The 18,979-nt window shown below is 37.4% G+C and overlaps 1 protein-coding gene across 1 annotated transcript in view; it reads right to left on the bottom strand.

Moving 5' to 3' along the window:
- LOC122555285 (mucin-3A-like) overlaps positions 1-18,979 on the bottom strand; it is a 462,531-nt gene that overhangs the window by 115,772 nt on the left and 327,780 nt on the right. Inside the window, exons 37-42 of the mRNA XM_043701128.1 lie at positions 18,489-18,632; positions 11,412-11,555; positions 9,283-9,426; positions 7,501-7,644; positions 6,016-6,105; positions 5,208-5,348 (exon numbers count right to left, since the gene is read on the bottom strand). Of these exons, the coding sequence (XP_043557063.1) occupies positions 5,208-5,348; positions 6,016-6,105; positions 7,501-7,644; positions 9,283-9,426; positions 11,412-11,555; positions 18,489-18,632 (807 nt within the window). The remainder of the gene's footprint in view (positions 1-5,207; positions 5,349-6,015; positions 6,106-7,500; positions 7,645-9,282; positions 9,427-11,411; positions 11,556-18,488; positions 18,633-18,979) is intronic.

The raw sequence follows: 18,979 nt of genomic DNA, 5'->3' as shown, positions 1-18,979 counted from the left end.
GAAGGTCATGTTGGGGCAGCACATTGGTTAGGACAGTTTTGGAATATGATGTGCAGTTCTATTCTCCCTCCTATAGGAAGGATATTGTGAAACTTGAAAACGTATGAGAAAATATTTACAAAGATGTTGCCAGGGTTGGAGGGTTTGAGATAGAGGGCGAGACTGAATACACTGGGGCTATTTTCCCTGCAGCATCGGAGGCTGAGAGATGATCTTATAGAGGTTTATAAAATCATGAGGGGCATGGATAGGGTAAATGGACAAGGTCTTTTTTCTGGGGTGGGGGAGTCCAGATCTAGAGGACAGGTTTAGGGTGAGAGCGGAAAGACTTAAAAAGTTCATAAGGGGCAAATTTTTCATGCAAAGGGTGCTGTCTATATGTAATGAGCTGCCAGAGGAAGTGGTGGAAGCTGGTTCAATTACAACATTTAAAATGCTCTTAGATAGGTACATGAATAGAAGGGTTTAGAGGAATATGGGCCAAGTCCTGGCAAATGGGACTAAATTAATTTAGGATATCTGATCAGCTGGACGAGTTGGGCCAAAGTGTCTGTTTCCGTTCTATAGATCTCTATGACTCTATAACTACAGTCCTGAGGAAGGGTTACTAGACCTGAAACATTAACAGTGGTTTCTCTCCACACATGCTGCTGGATCTGCTGAGGTTTTTCAGCAATTTCTGTTTTTGTTTCTTGTTATCACATGCTCTACTATTACACACAACCCATTGTTAATCATTAATAGTCCCCATTAGAAGATATTCATTCTCATAGGCTGACCATTATCCACTCCTTTGTCTGTCCAACTGCTCTTCTCTCTCTGTGGACTCTATCTCCACCTTTTGTTTACTCCTCAACTCCTCCCCCCTCCCCACTCTGTCTTCTGCATAAAAATCAACATTTTCCTAGCTACCATCAATTCTAAGGAAAGGTCACCAGACCAGAAATGTTAACTCTGATCTGTCTCCACAGATTCTTCCCTTTCAGGGACATACCTCTAGCTTCTAGAAACTGCCTTCCTGCACCTACTCATCAGTAACATCCAGGTTTTCAACAAGCTTCACCAAGCCAGTGGTAGACTTTGGTTGTTCCCTGAATTGTACTCTTGCTCAGTTGTATCAAGTAAATTCCAATGGGAGGCAATGGCCTAGTAGTATTATCCATTGCTCGGTAATTCTAGAACTAGGGGACAGAGTCTAAAAATTAGGGCTCAACCATTCAGGAGCAATGATGGAAAACACTTCTACAGACAAAGGATGGCAGAGGCTCGGAATTCTCTTCCACAAACAACAGTTGATGGTAGATCTGTTGGGAATTTTAAATCTGAGATTGTTAATGTTTTGTTAAGTGAAGGCAAATGGGCCAGAGGCAGATGTATCAGGGTTAAACCACAGATAACCATGATGGCATTGAATGGCAGACCAGGCTCAAAAGGCTGAATGGCCCACTCCTGTTCCCATATACCTAAGTAACAAAAGTCTCTCTGAAGTATCATGAAAATTACCTTGAACAGCCAGAAGTGCTGCTGGATCAGTTGGTTGAATGCAGAATTACAAATCTAGACTGACAAACTATTGGAAGCTATCATCTTAAATGAGTAATGGAAATTTTGAACTTCAGATGCAATATGGAGGACACAAAAGATCAGATTTGTGGTATAGAAGATCCAGACTGAGTGGTGGTATTTTCCCTAGAGCAGAAAAGGCTGGATCCCACTGAGGTGCACTGACTGGCATTGAAACGGTAATAGAGAGGTCAATAACTATGGGTCTAGTTTGAAGGTAAGGAGCAGGCAGTTTAGAGGATGTTGAAGGAATTTGTTTTTCACGCAAATGGTTATGGGTGTCTGGAAATTGCTGCCTGAAATAACGGTAGAAGCAGGAATCCTCAACACATTCAATAGCAATTTGGAAGACCACTTGAAACACCATAGTACAAGCTACGGGCCAAGTGCTGGAAAATGTAAGTAGACAGATTTATGTTTGAAAACCAGCCCAGACACGATGGGCTAAGGGTTTCTTTCCATGCTGTAAAAATTGTATGATTGCATTATTTTAAAAACAGTTTGCAAAATTTTAAGGAACAGAATAAAGAGTTAAGAATAAATTGAAAGAGTGTAAGGAGGAGTCAGTGACCATGGAGGAAAAGTTTCAAAGTTTTCAAAACCAGATTGCTCAAGTGAAATTGTTCGACTTGTGTAAGATTCTATACATAACTGTGAAAGCCAGGCAATGGAACCAACTGGAGGGGTTACAATGCTGAATGAAAAGATGAACAAGATTGAAAATCAATTGCGAACATAAAAGACTAAACAAATATCTAGGGGGAATTATAACAAGGTGAAAATAAAGTCTCAGCTTTTGAAGAATCAATGGAAAGAAAATGTGTGCATGCAGAAAGTTGTGGCAGATTGCTTGGGTAGACAATGGCCTGGATATAGAGTGCAAGTGTAGGTTTATTCATCCGAAATTACAAAATCTATCGTTGAGGTGGTGATTCAGGAAGGTCATTTTGAAGCTGGCTGTCCATAGGAAACTTCAAAGAGCTTCACTGAAAGCACGTTTATATCAACACAAATCTTTGAGAAAGTAATTTTGTATTCTGTTACATGATCAAAATGCATCCTGAAAACAAGGTGTGGAGGCTGCCAGAGTATTGGTTTGCAAGTATACCATTTAGGTTGAAACTCAGTACAAAATAGAATTAGAAGCTGGTCAAGATACTTTTAAAGAAAACTTTGATGGATCTTCACAACATTTAGTTAACCATGAAAAGTTAATGAGAAAAAATCTATTATCATTACTGTTTATTGACAGCTTTGAGAGTACAATAAAATTGCACATATTTAGTTATGATATGATGTTTAAGCATTGCTAATCTTATTTGCTAAATGTACTAGTTTTCTGTTTGAGTTAAAAGTTTATAATTTGTTAACAATCTACGCAAGTATGTAAATTAAAGCTATTTTGTAAAATGTGTAACAAGATATTTATATTTTCCAATACTCTGGGACTCTCCCTGACTCTCGGGATTCCTGAAAGGTCACCAATGCTGAAACAATCTCTTCAGCTATCTCCTTCAGAACACTGAGGTGGAGCCCATTTGGTTCAGGTGACGTATCCACTTTGAGACCTTTCAGCTTCCCCAGTACCTTCTTTTTAGTGATGGCCACTATACTCACCTTTGCCCCTGACTCTCTTGAGGTTCTGCTGGTGTCTTCCAATGAGAAAACTATACAAAGTATCTATTTCAGTATCAAAGTGTCTATCTCCACCGTTTCTTTGTTCCCCACTATTACTTCTCTAGCCTCCTTTTCTAGTGATACAATGTCCACTCTTGCAATCTCATTTTATATTACTAACTAGCTTAACGTTCACAAAGGCCAACCTCCCATCTATAGAATCCATCTATCAGGCCCGCTGTCAAGGAAAGGCCGCCAGCATTCTCAAAGATCCATCCCACCCTGGCAATGTTTTTCTACAACTTCTACCATCAGGGAGAAGGTACAGAAGCCTGAACACACGCGCTATCTGGTTTTGAAACAGTTTCTGCCCTACTGTTGTTAGAATACTGAATAGACTCACAAACTCTTAACATTCGCCTGTACCTGTGTTTTTGTTTTTGCTCCAGTTTACCTATTATTTACTTATCTATGCTACTTAACTCTGTGATCTGCCTGTATTGCTCGCAAGACAAAGCTTTTCTCCAGCAGATTTCTCCAGCTTCCTCATTCCCCCTCCCCACACCTTATCTCAGTCCCAACCCTCAGACTATGCCCGAAACGTCGATTCTCCTGCTCCTTGGATGCTGCCTGACCTGCTGCGCTTTTCCAGCAACACATTTTTCAGCTCTGATTCACCATCTTCCCTGCTCAGCTCCACTTTCATTGAGTTCTGGTCAGCAATCCCTTCATGTCTCTTTAGTTACCTTTACTCAATTGTAATAATGTTTGTTCTGATTGCAACTTCTCCCTCTCAAATTGCAGGGTGAATTCTGTCATATTATGGTCACTGACACAGAGGGGTTCCTTCATCTTAAGCTCCCTAATCAAATCTGCCTCATTACACATCACCAAATCCAGAAATGACTGTTCTCTAGCTGGTTTTCTCACAAGCACTCATACATTCCGTGAGTTCCTTTTCTTGGGATCTGCTTCCCAGTTCACCTGTATATTTAAGTCCTCCATGATTATTGTAATAATGCCTTTCTTATATATGCCTTTTCTATCTTCTGATATCTATCTTCTTCCCCACATCCTGAATACTATTAGGAGGGCTGTACATTATTCCCATCAGTGTTTCTTTTTCCACAACTCTACCCACACAGATGCTACGCCACCCAATTCTATATCATTCCTTGCTATTTACTTAATTTCATCTCTTACTAACAAAGCAATTCTGTTCCCATGCCATCCTTTTGATAGTACATGTATCCTTAGATAGTTAGTTCCCAGCCCTGAGTCATGTCTCGATGATACCCACCACATTGAACATGCCAAAGTTTCAATCTGCACTACAAGCTCATTTGCCTCATTATGTATACTCCCCTACAAATGTTCACAGAGAAAATATTTATCCGGATTCATTCTGAATCTCACTATCAAAAAATGCACCCTCTCCCCTTTCATTCAATGCATTCAGAATCGTAACATTTCTTCTCAAGTCACCTCTGCTCTCTTGTCACTGACTCTCATGCAAGAGGAAAACAAGCTCTCCCGACTTAACTCATTTGAACTGTTATGAAGTTTGAGCAAAAATTTTAAAATTTCCCCCCCATACCCTTTTTTTGCCCCATGGAAGATAGTCCCAACTTCTCTTGAGTCTCCACAACACTGAAGTTTCATTCCTACAGCCACTCTAACAATCTATTCTCTACTCCGTCTATGGCCTTGATAACATTATTGAAGTCTGTTGGCCAAGCTTCATGAAATAAGCACTCTGAATAAATAATAATAATACAGAGATATGCAAAATGCTTCAACTCCAGGAGACATACAATGATTTGTTGATTTCATCCGCATTGTGCAGCAACGATGCAAAGTTTCCTACTAAATAGTAAATTCCAAACTGAAACAAACTTTGTCTAATTGTTGTACGTAGCATCGATAGCAAGTCCTAAATATCTGTCACTATGCAGAAATTCAACATGGAATTATTAATTACTTCATCCATGACTTCACACCAAATGCACAAATAGTGTCAGAATTACCTGTAATTTTATCCTTTCCTATCTTAGTAGTTTCAGGTTCTGGGATTGGTTTCAACATGGACGGAGAGTCGGTGATTGATAGCTCATAATCTGTGACTGAATTGAACATACTTGGAGTGTCAGAGGTCAGCACCTCATGACCTGTTGGGGTTAAGAATGAATCCAGACACAAACTTCTTAGTGTATGAAAACAACCCCTATGTTGTTTTGATGAAAGCATTTACATTACTGGATTTAATGGAGCACTATATCAGAACTGATAATTTTCTTCAGTTAAAGTAAAAATAGCTTCATTCAAAAAAAACAAGATCGTATAGATATCATAAAATACTACAATATGCTTAGTTTGTAAATTAACTAATACACCACTCAAAATGATTCATAAAAAGTGATACGACATCAGGCATTCCATGCAGTAACATTACTTCCACCAATAATCTTCACCATAATATAGCCAACATACATTGACAGACACTTGCAGCCACGTACAAATCTCTAAAGTAACAAGCTGACCAAACAAACCAACAGTGTGGAACAAAAATGCTTAAATTCCATGAAATTTGCAGTGGATTGCTCAATTCATAATCTTTGTGCAACAACCATGAATGGGTTCCATGCAAGACAGAGTAATGACCATCAAATGCATTTCACACACAAGAAAATTGAACACTTATTTAAATTATAAAGGCGTGGCATAGCATTTACAGCGTGTCCTAACATTGTCAATTTAGCACAAACTTTATCATGCATATGAATATTTAATCCATTCCTAAGTTCACACACAAGGCATAAATATTTTCACAAGTACCTGTAACTTCTTTCTTTCTTATGTTAGCAGATTTAGATTCTGGGTCTGCACTGACAATATTAGGGGCATCAGTGACTGGCATCATATAGTCTGACGGGAATAAGAAGGAGGCCAAATACAAATTCTTAATTGCTCATGAAAATTATCCCTTTGTTGTACAGATGAATAATTTGTTTTACAGAATCTCATTACATTGTAGCACCACAGCACAATTTATTTTACTCCTTGACAATAACTTAGATTCAAGTCTCATCACAAATTGTTTATTTACCTTTTATACAAAAGTGAACTCTACAGATGATGTACTGTTTAATTACTTCAATAATGTGTTATATACAGATCTAATATGACACTCAATATGGCCATACAGTTCCCTCTACATAAAATACATTTGTTATCCAATAAACATCACCACAGTGTAGTGCAGTGATGATAGGTTAATAGACACTTTGCAGCAAAGTTTAGTGCCAAAATCATGGAATCATACTGTACAAATACAGACCAGTCATGCTTATATTTTAAAGTGTTGGCACAGATACATGTTCTATTAGTCTCATTCCCTGGTCTTTCAATATTGTACTGTATTGTTTGCCCTATTTGTTTAGATCCCTTGTATAAAGAAGCTGCTCCCACCATCCTGTGTGTTCCAGAGAACAACTTGCTGCTAAAAAAGATTCATCACTCATTTTTTTTCTGCATATTGTATCACTTATGTCCATTGATCATAACCCGAAAACCACCAAAATCAGTTTCTACTGTTCACCCCTTCAAACCAATCAGAATTTTAAAATGCCTGTCAAATCTCTTCTCGTTCATTCTGGGACAAACCATTCCAATTACTCTACTCTCTAAACAAGTGCTAAATCCTCATCTTTAATTTCAATCTAACAAAGCAATTTCCACTGCCTCAGCAACTTTCTTAAATTGTGGTTCCCAAACTTCTAATCCAACAAAAATATTAAAAATTGCAGAGAAATTGCATTTTTCATGTATGTTGTGCAACAGGTATTTAGATTAGATTCCCTGCAGTGTGGAAACAGGCCCTTTGGCCCAACAAGTCCATACCGCCCCTCCAACGAGTAACCCATCCAGACCCATTTCCCCCTGACTAATGCACCTAACACTATGGGCAATTTAGCATGGCCAAATCACCTGACCTGCACATCTTTGGACTATGGGAGGAAACCGGAGCACCTGGAGGAAACCCACGCAGACACGGGGAGAATGTGCAAACTCCCAACAGACAGTCACCCGAGGCTGGAATCAAACCTGGGATGCTGGTGCTGTGAGGCAGCAGTGCTAACCACTGAGCCACCGTGCCATGCTTAATTACAATGCAGTCATGCATTTAGAATCAAATACTCTATTCACACAACTAAAACAAACAGTTAAGTGTAAAAGCATGGAAGATCGAAAGACTGTGACCTAACCATCTGTCATGTTAACACAAACATAAACATGTATTTATTATGTAGTCAGAAATACCTGTAACTTCATTCTTTACTATTTTGGAAGGTTCAAATTCTGGGATTGAACTGAACAGATATGGAGGGTCACTGACCGGCAGCTCATAGTCTTGGAGTAAATTTAACACATTACGAGTGTCAGGTGTTTGCACCTCACTGTCTGCTGGGGATAAAAATGAAGCCAAACACAACTTTTTTTAATCTCAAGTGAAAGTAATCTTAATGTTATATATTACTGGACATCAATACAGTACTATTGCAGAATTTATCATCTTTCATTATAATTACTTTAAAGTGACTCCAATGTAACTAAATATAGTGCATTATTAAATATATTTCCTAAAATACTAACTTAGACTTATTGTGTGAAGTAATTAATTCAATATTATTTTAAATGACTTATACAAGAGTGATATGACAACAAATATATTATATAACAACACATTCAAAACAAGTAAACCTAATTATTATCCAACACTAATATAGCCAGAAGAGGTTGACAGAGACCTTACAGGCTGCAAACTTCAAGAAACAAGCAAGAATGTCTAACCAAGTAATGTAACTGACATAAGCAAAATGCATTACAGAATATGTGCAATAAATTACCAATTTCACGTACTTTGTGCAACAGTAATGAATAGATTCAATGCAATGTAGTGAACTATCAAATATATTTCAGCCAAATTGAATATTTATTTAACTGTAAAACTGTGACAAGCAGCTGCAGCACATCCAATATCCTGTCACTTTAACATTACTCGTAATATGGATGTAAGAATGCATTCTACTCCTGAGTTCATATTTGAAGCAAAGACAACATCGGAAACACCAAATGAACATGTTCTACGCAAGATGAATTAAAGATGACCAAATCTGATTTTCATGCTGGTAAATCTGAAGACTCGTAAGACTGCAAAGCTCTAGCATAGCATCGACAGCTTGTGTCCCAACCAGCTGTCATGATAGCACAAACCTCAGTAATTATTTAATTTATTCCTAAATTCAGACCAAAGGCATCAATATTATCAGAAATACCTGAAACTAAACTATTTTCTCTTTTATGTTAACAGATTAAGATTCTGGGATTGAATTTAACAAATTAGGTATGTCAGCGACCAACAGCGCAGAATGTGAGATTAAATTTAACACATTTGAAGTGTCACAGCCTGTCATCTCATGGATTGAAGGAATTAGAAGGAAGTCAGATACAAAATTCTTAATTGCTCATGAATAAAATATTAGAATTGCATTATAATGTAGCATCATTTGCCAAGCATAAGCTTCAATATTCACAATAAGGTGTTACTATCCTTATCATTAGCAACAAGTGAAAAGCTTAATTTGAAGACTGTAAATTTCTCTTGCAGATTTCTCATTTAATTCACATGGCACTGAATGCACCCATGCAAGAGAGTGTACTGATATTGAATATGGCTGAAAATGTGTTGCTGGAAAAGCGCAGCAGGTCAGGCAGCATCCAAGGAACAGGAGAATCGACGTTTCGGGCATAAGCCCTTCTCTTCAGGAATATCGACGTTTCGGGCATAAGCCCTTTTCTTCAGGAATATCGATGTTTCGGGCATAAGCCCTTCTTCAGGAATCTATCGACGTTTCGGGCATAAGCCCTTCTTCAGGAATTGAATATGGAATATTGAATATACCTTACACACAAGTAAATGAACAGTTATAGAACTGGCAAGTGTGGCACAGAATCAAAAGACCTTCAGTACAAACCTCAACTTGCACTTATAATTATTCACCACATTATTGAGATCACATCAAAAAATACTGTCAGAAGTACCTGTACCTTCTTTGTCTGCTATCTCTGCAGGTTCAGGTTCTAACATTGGTTTGAATACATTAGGGATGTCAGTGACTGGAAGTTCAGATTGTGAGATTAACCTGAACACATTAGGAGCGTAGGGAGTTGGCACTTCATGGTCTGCTGGGGATAAGAATGAATCCAAAATTTATAATCTCCCATGAAAATAACACCCAAAATATTTTAAGTAATACATTTGATATTAATCATTATTGTTTAACAATGTAGCACAATTGGTCTTATTAATTCATTATCACTTTAAATGGATTTCAGTTTAAGTACACATTATATATCTAACAATGCATTTCATATAATTCTAAACTCTAAATAATGCATCCAATGTCACTAAAAGAAGCAGAGGAAAATATAGCAGAGATATTGGTTACAACTTTTCAATTTTCACTGGGTACAAAAGTAGAACCAGAGACTGGATGATGTTAAACCACTATTCAAGAAAGTTAAGAGGGGTACATTTGGAAACCACAGGATGCTCTAATAATATTTGTACAATCTAAGTCTTGGTAGGACAACTTTCAAGTTTGATGACAAAACTCAGAAGAACCAAAAACTGTAAGGAGAACAGTGTAGAATTTCAAAAAAACATTAAGTTGATGCAATGGTTGGGGGGGTGTTGTAAACAAAATTCAATACAGAGAAGTATGATGCTCTTTGGTAGAAAGAATATAGAAAGGCAATATAAAATAAAGGACATTATTCTAAACAGTATGCAAGAGCTGTTTTAGTGCATAACTCATTAAAGTTGCAGGATAAGTAGTGAGAGCTGCTAAAATAACATACAGTATTCTCGGCTTCATTAATAGGGGCACATAGTACAAGAGCAAAGAAGTTATGTTGAAGTTGCATAAAGACACAGGTTAGACCTCAACTTTCAGTTCTGGGTAACACACTTTAGGAAAAATATGAAAATGTTGAAAGGAGTGAAGAAAAGGTTCCAGAGATGAGAAACTTCAGTTATAAGGACAGACCGGAGAAGTTAAAATTGGTTTCCTTGAAGAGGAGAAGACTGAAGGGACACTTGATAAAAGTTTTCAAAATCGTGAAGGCTCTGGACAGAATATGATGGGGAGAAACAGTTCCTATGGTAATGGATCGAGAACCAGATGGCATAGATTCCGAGTGTTTTGCAAAAGAAGCAAATGCGAGGTGAGAGAAAAAACTTTATCAAACAGCAAGTGGTCCAAGTTCAGAATGCACTGCCTGGAAGTGTGGCAGAGGCAGGCATTCAAGAGTAAATTGGATGATTACTCAAAAATAGATAATGTTAATGGGAAAAGTCAGGAGTTTGGTACTAAGTCAAAATGCTCAAAGAAATGCTGCAGACATGATGGGCTGAATGGCCTCCTTCTGTATCATACTAAATCTGTGATTCTTTGAATCAGTGACCCGAAATTGCTGTTGGAAAAGTTACTGAAAGCCATTATTAAGTTAAAAAAAATGCTTTCACATTAAAAGGTCAGAATGAATCAAGACGATCAGCATAACTTTGTCAAAGCCTTATTGTGTCTATAACTAATTTCTGGACAGGGTCCTCTTTTGAAGATAATTAGAGACCGATTGAGGTACTCAGCATTGAACATGGATATGGCCACCTCCCACACCTGACTCCAAACACCCTACCAACACCATCCCCATAACAGCACAGTGATCCCCAGTCTGCCCTCACTTACTTCTGTCCTGGGTCCCTCAGTGATCTTAGGGCACTCCATGGATGCAATACCAGCTGCAGCCACTAACACTCCCAGTGGCATTGCCTGCACCGGAGAACTGCTGGCCTCTGATTGAACAGGAGCTCTCAACAGGCAGGATTTATAACCCTGGGACCCCGAATTCTATGAAAAATCTATCATTTGTCTCTTAAATATGGGACAGGAACTTAGCGCAGTTGGGACCCATCTCAGAAGTAACATGGGCTTTCTAATTGTTCTCCTACTAATAGGCTAAATCCACTTCAGTTCCATTAAATTTCACCCATAATGTCTGGAGCATGTGGCCCAACCATTTGCCACTGTAGCACAAGCGTGAATGTGGAATTATTATGTATTCAATTCCTGAGTTCACACCAAAGATACAAATATTGTCAGAAGTACCTGTAATTTCTTCCTCTTCGATGTTAGCAGATTCAGAATCTGGGATTAGACTCAAAACATTAGGAGAGTTAGTGATCAGCATCTCATTGTCTGAGATGAAATTGAATTGATTGTGGGTGTCAGAGGTTGTCACCTCATGATCTGCTGGTGATAAGAGGAAAACCATACAAATTTCTTAATCCCTGGATAAAAATGTTTCATGCTGTTTTGACGAATTACATCTGCATTCCTGGATATTAACATAGCAATGTTGTAGTATTCTTTTTAATAATAATTAAATGCTACCTACAATTACACTATGTAATAATATATTGCTTATAATATTAAATTATACTCTGTTTAAATTAATTAATGCAATATTATTCAAAATGATTTTTAGGTAAATGATTTGTTATTAAACATACTGTAGAGCAACACTCTTTCCACTATGTAAAATATAATGTCGATAGGATGACTATGCACTGTATACTCAAGGACAAACTTCATCAAACAAGAAACCTGTACAAAAAAAATCAACAGAGATGAACAAAATGTAAAAATTCTAGGACAGTGCTGTGGACTATTAGTTTAATATCTTTGTGCAACAAAAGTAGATGGGCTCCATGCAAGACCATGCATTGACCGTCAGATACATTCCACACACACACACACACACACAGTTAAATCTCTTATTCATTTAACTAATAAAAATTGGGGGGCACAGCATCTACATGAATAAAGAAGGGAAGCCAGTTCATTTCTTCTCACTTTGGAACTTAACAATTTACGGTAGCCCATCTGAAACTAACAGTTTGGGGAACCTCACCCAGTTTTTGGTGCAACACTTCCATTGGATTTAAATGCAGCCATAGCCATGTAATAGACAATACTTTTGATATAATATTAAACTCCACAGAAGATAATATATTGATTAATAATTTAACAATATTCCAACATTTTAATATAAAACTGATGAAGCTGATTCTATGTTTGGCATTATTTTCAGGACACAAAATATACGTATCATCCAATAAACACCACAGCCGAATAACAATGAAGTCAAAAATCACACAACATCAGGTTATAGTCCAACAGGTTTAATTGGAAGCACACTAGCTTTTGGAGCAACGCTCCTCCATCAGGTGATTGTGGAGGGCTCGATCGTAACACAGAATTTATAGCAAAAATTTGCAGTGTGATGTAACTGAAATTATACATTGAAAAATTGATTGTCTGTTAAGCCTTTCATCTGTTAGAATACAGTGATAGTTTCATTTCTTTCATGTGTAAATCACAAAACCTTTTTTTTAAAGTTGCATTCTCGGGTTAGCTGTTAACAATGGTGATAGCTAGACAATATGTTGAAGGTGTTAGCCCCCTGTGTTCTCTGTCTATGACCTAATGTTTAGATTGATTCTAATCTAAAAAGTGAGATAACAGAGTTTTACATAAATTCACACAGTTATTGAGCTCAGAGTTCTACATGAACATATACAGTTTTTGAGCAAAGTACAATGTAACCCTGCAAGTACAAATTCACCCCACAAAATATATGTGTGCACGTGGGTCTTTGTCTGTCTGGGGTGGGGGTGAAAGGCTTAACAGACAATCAATTTTTCAATGTATAATTTCAGTTACATCACACTGCAAATTTTGCTATAAATTCTGTTACGATCGAGCCCTCCACAATCACCTGATGAAGGAGCATCGCTCCGAAAGCTTGTGTGTTTCCAATTAAACTTGTTGGACTATAACCTGGTGTTGTGTGATTTTTAACTTTGTACACCCCAGTCCAACACCGGCATCTCCAAATCAGAACAATGAAGTCAACCAAGTACGGTATCTGAACCAGACAGCATGGAAGGAAGCTAGAAGCCCATTATGTTTGCTGCAGTTCTTTGCAGAGTTATCAGATTAGTCTCAGCCCACTGTGTTTTGCTCCTTGTCCTGCATTTGCTTCTTCAAATATCTATCCAAGTCCTTTCTGCAAGATACTGTTGGAGCCACATGCGCTATCTATTCATGCAGTGCATTCCAGGTCACAATTGTGCAAGAATATTTCTCCTCATGACACCTTTGTTTCTTTTACAGATTCCCTCAAGAATGTCTTTTGCTTGCTGACCTTCATCTGATTCGCAACCATTTCCTTGTCTAAATCTCTCAGAATTTGAGCACAGTTAGTCAATGTCCCTTTAATCTTCTTTACTCTAAACAGAATCATCCAAGCTTCTCCAGTGTCTCAACAAAACAGAAGGCCTTCTCTTGACTTCCATGTTAGCAAGTCCCCACCCTTTGCAATGGCTTGATATCCTGTTTGATGCACTGTGCCCACACTTCATTAAAAAAAAGCACACAGCCAAAAGATCAAAAGATAAGTGAAACATATCAATTATATCAGATATAGAAGGGATTGCTCATTTCAGGTACATTATACAATAACTATGAATTGATGCCGTGCAAGGGTATGAATTGACATGAAACAAACAAATAAGCCAAATACAGAGTTAATGGTAAAGCTGTGATATTGCCTTTCCAGCATCTATCCAAAAATCACTTTACTCCATTCCTTAATTTACACAAAAGATACAACTATTGTTAGAAGTAGCTGAAAATTCAACTTTTCCTGCTTAAGCAGATTCATTCTCTGGGATTGGACTGATGATATATGGCGAATCAATGACTGGCAGCTCATTGTCTGGGATTGAATTGAATACTTTGCAAGTGTCAGAGGGTGGCACCTCCTGGTCTGCTGGGGATAAGAAGGAGCTCAAATACAAAATTCTTAATCTCTGGGTAGAAATACTGTGTTATTTTGGAGAGTATATTTATATTTCTGGATGGCAGTATAGCACTCTGTGCAATATTTTGTCTTTATAATTAAATGCATTCCAAAATAATTAATTACAACACATTCCCTTCGAAACTAAATTATATTGTGTAGATTAATTAAGTCAATGTTATGCTAAAGATCCCTTTAACAATGATGTGACTACAGGCACTCAATATAATAATATTGAAGTCACCATATAGAAGTTCATTTTTGTCCAATATATTTCACAATATAGTGATGGTTGGTGGCCAGACACTTTAGAACAAAACAAGGTCTCTAAACTTTATTAAATAAGCATACTGAGGAAATAATCTAAAGGGATAACAAAAATGCTTAAATTCCATAAAATGTGCTGTGATTATTTTACATTTTGTATGCTTTGTGCAACGCAATGCTTTCCAGAAGGTTCAAAGGCAAATGATGCAGTAACTGATACCTCATGCACTAACATTGCTTCCAAAACACAGCCAATTATCATCCAATAAAAAACACAAAGTACAGCCTTGAAAGTCTATTACTGATCAAGCACAGCCTCAAAACTTCATGAAACAAGGACCTTGTTCAAACAATCCAGTAAAGAGAAGCAAAATGCAGAAATACCAATGAATAAGCAGTGTATTGCTGACTTCATACACTTTGTGCAAATCGCTGAATCAGCTACATGCAAGATAGCCCCTCTCAAACATCTTTCAATTTTAAAACTGTGGCATAGCAGCCACAGCATGTCAAAATCTCCTTGTACTAACACACACCTCAACATGCACCTCTTACTATTTACTCCATTTAGGAGTTCATGTCCCAGGCAGAAATAGTCTCAGAAATACATATCATTTCTTTCTCTACTGTTGCTGCAGGTTCAGATTTTATGACTGGTTTGAATAATTAGGGGCATCAGTGACCGGCAGTTTATATTTGGAGATTAAACTGAAGACACTAGGAGTGTCAGGAGTTGGGATATGACGGTCTGAGGGGATAGGAAGGAAGGTGGATACAATAGTCATAACCTCTCAAAAATAATGCAAGATTTATTAATGTTGAATTTACTGGGCATTACATTGAAACACAATTGGTCATATTCCTTCATTATCACTTTAAATTAATTGGACTTGTACATTATTCATCTATTAATACATTTCATACATCACCATGCTCTGTGTAATGCGTCCAAAGTCCTTGGAAGAAGCAAAGAAAGTAATGGCAGACATTGGGCACAATCTTTCAACCTTCATTGGCCAGAGCAGTAATATCTGAAGAGTGGAAGCTTTCTAAAAACATTAGGGTGAAACTTGGAAATTAGAGAGCACGCATGGACGGGTTGGATGGAAGGGTCTGATTCCATGCTGTACATTTCTATGACTCTATGACTCTAAGTTGGGGAAGTTCCTCAAGATTATTATTAAATATAAATTAAACTTTCATGTTAACAGGACAAGGTAAATCAATAAAATCTAGCATTATTGTATCAGAGTTATTGTGACTGAATAACTTACTTTGATTACTTGATGTGATGACAGAGATGATTGGTTAAGATAATATGGTAGATATATTCTAAACTGTAGATATATTCTTCCTGAAGAAGGGCTAATGCCCGAAACGTCGATTCTCCTGTTCCCTAGATGCTGCCTGACCTGCTGCGCTTCTCCAGCAACACATTTCCATCCATATTCTAAACTGTATCAAGGCATACAAAAAATTGCTACTGAAGAGCCCTGTTGACTTTATTTTCCCTTTATTCCTTAATGGGATGTGGGTATCATTGACAGGAGAAAACATGTTGGCCTTCCCTAATTGCACCTGTTTATGATGGAGCAAGCCATGGACAGTTAAGAGACAATCACATTGTTGTGGGTTTAGAGTCACATGTAGGACAGACCAGGCAAGGCTGGCAGATCTTGCCTAAAGAACATTACTGAATCATATGGTTTTACAAAAAATGATGATAGCCAACATGATCACTACTACTGAGATTAGTTTTATGTTCCAGATTTATTAATTGAAGTATTTTAAATTCCACCAGTTGCCATTTTGAGACTTGAGCCACCTTTAGAACACTAGCCTGGGTCACTGGACATTCGTAAGGCATTCAATTAAGTGCCATACAAAATGTCAGTTAGGATGGAAGCCATAGAATTAAGAATGAGGAAGTAACATTGATGCAATGTGTCATAAAGCAGAGAATGATGGCAGATCGACACTTCATAGACAGGGAGGTGATTTACAGTGGTATCACCCACGTCAGTTTTGGGTTTACTACTCTATTTTAATTGTTATAAATGAATGAGAGTCAGGTAGATGGAGCCATACCATAATGTCACAAACTTGACAAAGAAATAAAGTTACTCATGACAATTATAGGCACAATATAAAAAGAGACAGAATAGTGTCATGGGTTAAAATATTGTTTGTGAGGAGATGTATGAATGTATACATGCAGGGATAAAGAAATTTAGGCAGACAGTATACCAGAAATAGCAAAATTATTTAAAAAGTGTAGGTGAGCTGAAGACTGTGCTGCCATATATAAAAACCTTAAATCTGGAAGGATAGTTAATGAAATGGTTAAGAAAGCATTTGGATTACTTGCATTTAATCAAAAAAGAATAGAATATCAACACAAAGGGATCATGGGGCTTCATCAATCACAGAAAATACCTCTTCTGAAGGATAATGGATATCCTGGTGAAAGATTTTACCCAGAGGGTGGCGAATGTTTAGAATTCTCTACCCCGACGACTGTAGAATTTCAGTATATCAGTATACTTGGAGGTTAATAAAATTTTTAACTATCAATGGCACAAAGGGTTATGAGGTTAGTGTGGGTAAAGGTTATTGAAGTAAAAGTTTGATCGGCTATAATCATATTAAATGGTGGAGAAATCTGGATGAGCTGAATAGCATGATTCTGTTCCTTTATTTTGCTATTTGTCACTGCTCCACCCACTTGACCAATCTATTGATTTCCTTCTTCAACCTATGGCTATTCCCCTCAGTATCAATTTTTGTGTTGTCTATGAACTTCTTGATCAAGCCCCTATGTTAATGTCCAACCATTAACGTACACCACAAACACCACGGGCCCGAGCATCAACCCCTGTGGAACTCTACTGGAAGTAGATTTCCAGTCACAGGAACAATGACTGCCCACCTCAGCCAATCTTGCATCCACATGTCCCTTTGCTTTGGATCCTATGGGTTCTTATTACTTGATCAATGTGCCATGAGGGACATTGACCTAATTTTCACAGGCCTAAACTGTTTAGTCTTGCTTGTAAGTCAAACCTACAGACTAAGGATGAACCTAGTCATTTTCTGAACTATCTCCAATGCAGTACAACCTGGGGGACCAAAACTACAAACAGTACTTCAGCTGCAAGAACACCCTGTAAAATTGTAAAAAGACTTCCTTATTTTTAAACTCCAATCCCCTGAGCAATGACAGCCAAAATTCAAATTGCTTTCTTAACTACTTGCTGCACCTGCAATGCTAACTTCTTGTGTTTCATGCACATGAACACCCAAATAATTCTGTGCTGCATTTTTGTTCTTTGGAGTTTATCCAAGGACTATTAACGATTAATCCATCTTTCTTCAAGTGAAGACATATTCTGTCCCTCAGAATTCTTTTTAATAAATTTCCCACCTCTGAGGTTAGACTGACAAGCCTGTAATTTCCATATCTATCCCTTCCTCCCTTTTTAAAAAATGGGACAATGCTAACATTCCTCCAGTCCTCTGGCACCTCACCTACGGTCAGACAGGATCTGAAAGTTACTGCTATGGCCCCTGATATCTCCCCACTTGCCTCCCTCAACAAGATCTGGTACATGTCATCAGAGTCTGCAGGTATATTCACTTTGAAAGTTGCTAAAATCCACCAGAAGCTCCCTCCGCCAAGTTAACTACTTCTAAATTTTCACAACCCTGTAACCCTGTGCTCTACCTTTTCTAATGTGAACATCTTGATGTCCTTTTTAAAGTCTGTAGGTCAAACTTAATGAAATTAGCTTGCTGATCAATAATTCAAAAGAGGCAGAAAAATTAAATAAAATCCAGGACAAATACAGCAGCAGTTTGGTCCAATCATATACTTCTGTAACAATGATCAATGTGTTTCATAGATATCTAAACCACTGATGTAACTGCAGAAATGTGGCATAAAATATATAGATTATGTCTTAACTCTCTGGTTCTGTTGCATAAACCTCAACATGATATACTGTATACCGCATTCCTTTCTTAATACTAAAAACAATTATTGTCAGAAATACCTGTAAATTCATCCTTCCCTATCTTAGCAGGTTCAGATCCTGGGTCTGCATGGAGCACATAGGGAGAGTCAGTGACTGGTAACTCATTGGTTGAGACTGAACTGACCACATTGTCAGTGTCAGAGACTGGTACCTCATGGTCGGCTGAGGATAAGAAGGAAGCCAGATACAAAGTTTTTAATCAATTGTAAAAATAATCCCAGTATTGTTTTGAGGATTATAATCAATTTTTTCTGGTCATTCATGGAGTTCTGTTGAAGTATTCTGTTGTTCTAATAACCAGTAAATATACTTTAAAATAACCAAATAAATCACAATAATAAATTTAATTCAAATTTGAAACATTACTGAAAGTAAAATATTTAATTCAATGTTAAAAGTTATTCATATAATAATATGGTAACAGAAGCTAGATACATTAACACCACTTCCATGATGTAAAAGTTATTTATCACACAAAAAACTTAGCATCTAGTAATAATTGGTTGATT

Source organism: Chiloscyllium plagiosum, chromosome 12 (assembly GCF_004010195.1).
Source record: "Chiloscyllium plagiosum isolate BGI_BamShark_2017 chromosome 12, ASM401019v2, whole genome shotgun sequence".
NCBI lineage: Eukaryota > Metazoa > Chordata > Chondrichthyes > Orectolobiformes > Hemiscylliidae > Chiloscyllium > Chiloscyllium plagiosum.
This window is presented reverse-complemented; position numbering and strand designations above follow the sequence as displayed.